We start from the raw sequence: 7,472 nt of genomic DNA on the forward strand, positions 1-7,472 counted from the left end.
ACAATGATTTTCATAACAGAAGAAAACAATTAACTCAATAATTTATTCAATTTATCGTAAGTGTGGGTTTTTGAATGTAATAGGATTCAATTTTTTTTGTAGAGTTCAAATGATTCTATAATTTTAGATTTTTGACACAATACAAATCTTAAAGGGCGTAAAATTTTGACAATTTTATAAAAACAAGCCTCAACTAGAAGGCATTTTCAAAGTGAAATTGAATTATCAAACTATTTTAAATGTGAAAGTTCAAATTTATGAAACTTTCCAATAGAAAGCTCTGAAACCTTCTAAAAGAAAAAACACTAATGGTTAAGCACAAGAGCAAGAAACACAACTAGGCAAACTTAAAAGGACAAAAGGTAAAAAGAGGGTGCACATGTTTAGAACTAGGCATGCATGCAAGACACAACATTAATAAATTTTTACTTGAGTCCATTAAAGGTTTTTATTTGAATTTATTTTTAATCCTAAAATTTAATTGGAATGAAATACAACATATATCATTAAATGGGTAAATATCATTAAATATAAAAAGTAAAAGTTTTAACCTTTTTTAATAAATTAAATTAGTTAAATTAGGATGTTAGGTAGACCCTTTATTATTAATAACCTAAATAATAGTGAAGGTCAAATGAGTTAAAAGAAATATAAAATCTAATGTAAAATTAGAAAAGTCAACAAAGTATTAGATGTAAAAGTAAATCAACAATTAAAACTTTAAAATGTAAAATTAGAAAAGTCAACAAAGTATTAGATGTAAAAGTAAATCAACAATTAAAACTTTAAGGTCCGAATAAGGATGTTGGGCGGGAATGAAAAAAAATCACATGATGAAAAATAAAATTATAAAGAAGGTACAACTAAGAAGCATAAGAAAATGGAATCCAAACCCTTATGAGATCTAAAAAAATAAACCTTCAATAAAAACACTTAGTAAATAAAAGAAAGAAATAAACTCTAAGGACAAAACCTTAGGTCATATATATGAATCTTAAGTTCAACAAATGGAAAAATAATCTCACATATAAATCTCCTAAGAAAATCAGTTAAACAATAATAAATTGAGCTAAAAATCTACGGAGTTAGTAATATAATAATAAATGTAGAATTAAATTAATAGAAATTAAATGTGGAACTTGGATCAAATATTGTATGGTGGAATATGTTATAAATGACGTTAAGAATTAATTTTCTAATGGACCAGAACTTTAAGGCTTGATTAAAAAAATTCTTTAATCTATAAATTGACTATGTTTTATCCTAATTGAAATTTATGCCTACACAACCAATCTATATGAGTGTGGGAATTGAATATGGACTCGCAAAAGTGAAATGACTAAGTTTTGATAGCTATATTTGTCTTGTCTTACATTATACTACTTGTGTTTCAAGTGGGCATTGGTGTCCACACATAAAATTTGAGAGCTTGGAAGCAAAATTCACGTTCTCCACAATTAAGATCTTAGGCAAATTGATTTAGTGGAAAATGAACCAAGCAATTATGCAAAATATCCAAAATGATGAGTAATTTGCATGTTCTATGATGCTTTAATACAAGTGTTATTAAGCACTTTTCCTCTCTACTTCATGTTTTTCAAACGAATGGTGAATTCCAGCAGTACAATAACATATTGTGAACAAATTTACTTAAATGAATGCCAAATCAACTCATAAAAACAGATCAAAAGATAAACAAGATTAATTTTGAATTTTAAACTTACAATTAAAAAAAAATAGTTTAATTAAATTCTATAAACACTAAACTTATAAATGGCGAATAAAAGATCTCATAACCAAAATGAATTTTTAAAAACAAATAAGAAATTAAAATAATAATTGCATTTATTATCTACGGGAGACACTAAACAAAGTAGCCCAAATTATAATGAAAACATTATCCTTTTGGCCATCACAAGCAAAAGCATTTTTTACATTGCAGTTATAATAAAGGTTGAAGGTAAATAGGCAAAACATGTGTTTAATCATTCAACATACAGATTGATTGGTTGGATAAGAGGGTACACGATACCTAGTATTGAATGAGACACGTGTCTTTATATCAGACATGAAGATAATGGCGAGCAACATACCTTATCGACCCCATCTAATTCCAACTCCGACCCCTTCGATGCTAAACGAGGAGCTACACTGCTGTGGGATTGAATAAGCGACCCTAATTCCCTTGCTTCTTTCTTCCTCACCACCAATCAGGCCCACCATTTCTTCCGGGTTGTCTGCTACACCATTATTTAGCCAGTCATGCTGTCTTTCGCCTCCTTTACTCCAAAGCAGTTCCTGAACCACTTCTTTCATCGAAGGTCTCTTCTCCCCTTCAACGCTAAGGCATTCCTTTGCTATCCCCGCCACTCTTCTCATCGACTCCCTGTTTTTACCTTCTTTCACATCAAGAAGAGGATCTATGATTTCCCCGACGCCCGTCGTATTTACAGTGGAGAGGAAATATATGGCCAGGTTACAGTAGTTGTCCATCCTGTCATAAGAAACAGGTCTTAGCCCCGTCAAAAGCTCTGCCAAAACAACCCCAAAGCTGTAGACATCGCTTTTCTCTGTAAGCTGAACTGTCTGAACGTATTCAGGATCCAAATAACCCAGAGTTCCATGCACAACTGTAGTAATGTGCGTTTGCCCCATCGGCACCAGACGAGACACTCCGAAGTCTGCAACCTTTGGATCATAATCATTATCCAGCAGAATGTTTGAAGATTTGACATCTCTGTGAACAATCGGTATCGACGCTGCAGAGTGCAAGTATGACAAAGCTTCTGCTGTCTCAATGGCTATGCACACGCGTTTCTCCCATGGAATTTGCTGCCGACTTTGCTTGTTGCCGTGCAGATGATCGAACAATGTTCCATTTGAAATGTATTCATAAACCAACAGAGGAACCGAAGTTTCCAGGCAGCAGCCTAGTAACTTAACCACATTTCTGTGATTAATTTGGCTCAAAATACAAACTTCATTGATAAACTGGTCGATTTGTTTGGAATCGACTTGCTTTGACCTCTTGACAGCCACCACAAGTCCATTACTTAGAGTGCCTTTGTAAACGGTGCCGTAGCCACCAGATCCCAGGATCAAATTTTGAGAGAACTTATTGGTGGCTTTCTCGATCTCGTTCAAAGAGAAAAGCTTCACGCCTTCTACTCCTCCTCGTGATGAAATTATTTTTTGCAAATGATCTCCTCCGTTCCTTTCCTTGTCACGCTTTGATTTTCTTAGCTTCAAAATCCAGAAGAGAGTGCCACCGCCGAGTAGCACAACTATGAATGTCCCAAATACCCCTGCATTCCTCAACCAAAATACTGAACATTACTACAGGAAATCAAAATCAGATAGGTCAATAACATAACATACACCTGTTGGAGGCCAAGAAAGAGATACCTGAGATTATTGATAAAGTTACAAAGCAACTGAAACCTGTGCATTTTTTAGTTTCTGGATCAGGGGACAAAAACATTAGACTGGAATCTCAAATTACAAGAAAAATATATGCTGAAAACATATACAAATTATTTATACCTTTGCATCCCGTGCCGCTGCTGTATCCATCCCCGTCATAGCCAGCCTTACACTTGCAAACATAACCCCAAATCCTATTTTCACACTCCGCGTTTGGAGAACACTGGCGTGAACTCTTTCTTGGAGCCGAGACGCACGTGTCATTCAGAATAGCCCAGGCCACCCTCAATGAAAAATCCTCCGTAGCTTTGAACGACGTTGAATTAGAAATCGAATCCCAGCTATCTTCATCGACTATAGCGGAAGCTGAATTGCTACAATTGTTCGATCCATAGAAAGAGTGGAATCGTGCAGCGAGGCTAATTCTTTTGTAACCATCAGAAACCGCCATTTGACAACACCCATTGTCTTTGCATGAGGGCAGTTGCCTGCCATAGAGTGTCGGAGAATAGCCGCACTTAGATGTGCAGGAGCCCGAATAATGCGTCTCTTGGGACGGACTGCCCATATGCATCTGAAATTGGGCAGAGGTGTTACAACCAACAGCAAATAACTTATTAAGCCCAGAAATCCAGAAAGGCCCTTTGTCATAAAGGTTGAACGTTGTAGCATTTGTAACGTTAACCTCTTTCCTGCATGGAGAAGCATACAAGCTAGTGGCCTCAACCAGCAGGTGCTCGTAAGTGATATGTTTGATTTTTACATCTCCTGAAAGGGTTGGAAGGTAAGGGATTCCAGGGTCAGAACTCGATTTTCTTTTGCAAACGATTTCAAAGCCAGGCAAACCACAAGTGTCTTTGTCCAATCGGAAGGGGTAGGGAAATGTGAGACCTCCGCATGTTTGAGGCCATACGCATTTATCTGCTTTAAGCAATAATAGCTGAGAAGAAGAGTAGAGCAAAATCCATGGAACTATACATATGATTTTAGAGGTCGACATGAATATGTAATTCAGTGTATCAGCCACGCCTAAAATGTAAATATGCGAAGATCTGCATATATTTCTATTGTGAATTGAAGCATTGTTGGCATTCTGAACACGGAATACTTAAAATGAAAAGCCGCCCATTCGCCAGTCAACGAAGGCATTATGCACCACACTTTAAGCGCAGATTTTCTAGATCGGTCAAAATCTTATTTTCTTTCCCCGTTTTGTGCCATCAATCATGTTATCATGTCACGGTTAAAACTTTTTCCTTTTCAAAAGTTGTCCTTCCGCCTAACGAACAGTCACCGCTTACTTTCAAGTGCCCAATCCAGTAAAGACATGAAGGCGGTACCCGTGAGAGCAGAAAGCAAACGTCACAGAGTTGATATGTCCTTCACGAGAGAAAAAGGGATTGTTGGTTTGAATATATGTAATATTATTTTATAATTAGTACTTGCATTTCAATTAGGTGCAATGGTTATGCTGATAATAAGATATGTATTGGGTAAAGATATGAAGATGGTATCTGCAGAGAGCAAAGGCCATGCAGTTGATGTGCGCTTGACGAGAGAGAAAGGGATTGCCGGTTTGAATATATGTATAATTATTTTATAGCTAGCACTTGCATCTCAACGAGGTGCAATGGTTATGCCGATAACAAGATATATTTTGGGTAATATATTGGAGGGCACACAAAAGTTGGAAGAAATGAACATTGTCATTGTCAAGATTAATTATTAAGAATACAATCAAGTTGTTCTTGAAATGTGCAAAAAGAAAATTAAAATTTCATTTGGTGAGGTTTAAACCATAAATTCACATAATTTTTAAATACAAAATAAATCTACAACTTTAAAATAGCATTTATGATTTAGACCTTGACTACATATTAACATATTTGTAGAAAGCATTTGAGATTCTAGTGTAGGAGACAAAACTAACAATTTTCCAAAAGATGCAACGTCAGTTTTGAAATTTGAATATGTGAGAATCAAGTTTCACCCATCCATATGCACAACAATCTCTTATTTATCAAATAGTTGTTGGTGTAGCATCAATTACATACCACACATGTCTCACGCTATATTATAAATTTTGAGGAATGTGTGGGGTATCTAGAAACTAGAAAAAATGTGTAAGCTTCTTGTATGTGGGAAAAGCAGGTCGATAGAACTTAAAATGTGAAAAATGGAGCTCTAGGGAGACTTGTCCACACACCCATAGGACTTCTTGGTGCAAGCTATGGAGTCATGAAGTATGACTCAGCTTCCCAAGGATGATTCCATGGTTCTCTATCTTACAAGGTCCCTCAAACCAATGTTTTTGCTCTCAGATCACTGAGCAAAATGGTTTAGGGATGACAAATGTAAGAACGAGGGATGTTTTGGTTGATTTTAAGATGAAATGCATCCTAAGCTATGCATGATCCTCTAAATGCAGAAAACTAGATTATAAGATGACAAGATTAGTAACAAGACTATCCTAGCATGATATATTAGTCTATGATTTAGCTAAAAATGATAAAGAACATATTCTAAACATGCATATTTAGATTAATTCCTATCTAAAAGAGAGGCTAAATGATGAGCATAAATGATATATGAAAGCTTGAATGTATTTGAGCATAAGTATGATGCTAAAGACTTGGATATGAAATGAAGGATGGAGAGCTCTATTTATAGCAAAAATAGGGCAATGGATGACCAGGATTGAAAGTTTTAATCAGGGGTTGAGTTTGAAAGTTGAGAATCCTCGTTTGCAATTTGCACCAATGAAATGGTGACAAATGTCAACATAAGACTGGTTGAGAGAAGGGGTTGGAGACATTAAATGCCTGAGAAGACCTCTTGGTTATCTGAGGGGGTAAGGGTTAAGCTTAAGTTAGGGTTACCCATTGGATTAAGTTTTAATCAAAGGATAAACTCTTGTGCAAATGATTAAGGGATAACCATGGTCAAAGCTATGAATGCTTCATGAGACCCTTGGGTTACATGGAGGTTGAGTTAGAAGAAATTCTTTAATCATGCTAGAGGGTTGAGTTAACCATTAATGGTTAGGAAGACTTTGGAAAATTGAGTGGTTGAAGCCTTTAAGGGTTTTCAAAGACTTTGAAGGTTTGAAAAGTGACCTCCCCTTGCTTAGGGATGTGACAAAGTTTAGGAGATGGGTTAGGCTAATTAGAAGTGTTTAGAAGAGTCTAGAAGAAGGGCTAGGAATAGGTTTTAGGAGGCAAGTGGGAGATGTAGGATTTTGCAAGTGGATGGAGGGATAATAGGATTTAATTGAAATAAAATGAATTTAATTCAATTTGGTTTTAATTGGGGAAATTAAATAAATTAGATTTATTCAATTTAGGATAACTATTTAATTAAATTTGAATTTAATTAAAAGTGGATAGAAGGGATTTAATTGAATAAAATGATTTATCCTATTAAATGGTAAAAGAGGTATAGTGAATTTAATTTAAATAAATTGAGTAATTTACTTAATTAAATAGAGGAATGTGGGTTATTCAATTAAATTGGATTTAATTAAATAGAGAAATGAACATAAAATATTTATTTAAGAATATGGTCATTTTTATAGGTCTACATTTTGCCCCTTTTTGAAGTGATGTGTGTGCACATGTTGATTCAAAGAAAATGATGTGTTGTTGCGATTTATGATCAAATAAAAAAAATTTATGTCATTTTGAGATATGCCATGCCCCAGTTTTGATAATCGATATTGATAATGCCCCCTCAGGAGATGAATCAAAAATTTGAAAAATTTGATTTGATTTGATAATTGTGTTTGCATTGTAAAATTTTGTCTATGTGGAATGCGAAAATTGATTCATCTCCCGATAATTGATGTATGCAAGGGTATGAGGGAGACCACAAGAAAATTACATGTTCATTTCCCTAACCCTAATTTTATTTTACCCTATAAAAGGGGAAAAGTGCATTGTTTTTGTCTCATTTGTGCTTGTTGACCTTGGAGAAAGAGACTTTTGGAGAGAAGACAAAATGCCTATTCCATATTCTACGCATCGATTCGAGTGCGTTCAAAGGTATCGGAG

General features: G+C 35.0%; 2 protein-coding genes across 2 annotated transcripts; both read right to left on the bottom strand.

The window, feature by feature from the left end:
- Nucleotides 1-1,944: 1,944 nt before the first annotated feature.
- LOC131856120 (wall-associated receptor kinase-like 10) lies at nt 1,945-3,213 on the bottom strand (the record flags this gene model as incomplete). Its single annotated transcript, XM_059207465.1, has 1 exon — nt 1,945-3,213. A coding segment is annotated over one exon (1,119 nt), but the record flags the coding sequence as incomplete, so codon positions are not given.
- Nucleotides 3,214-3,493: 280 nt separating this feature from the next.
- On the bottom strand, nt 3,494-4,423 carry LOC131857965 (wall-associated receptor kinase 3-like). Its single transcript, XM_059210782.1, has one exon. It carries the CDS (start codon nt 4,421-4,423, stop codon nt 3,494-3,496), a length of 930 nt encoding a protein of 309 aa, XP_059066765.1.
- Nucleotides 4,424-7,472: the final 3,049 nt, after the last annotated feature.

This window comes from Cryptomeria japonica, chromosome 1, assembly GCF_030272615.1.
Source record: "Cryptomeria japonica chromosome 1, Sugi_1.0, whole genome shotgun sequence".
NCBI lineage: Eukaryota > Viridiplantae > Streptophyta > Pinopsida > Cupressales > Cupressaceae > Cryptomeria > Cryptomeria japonica.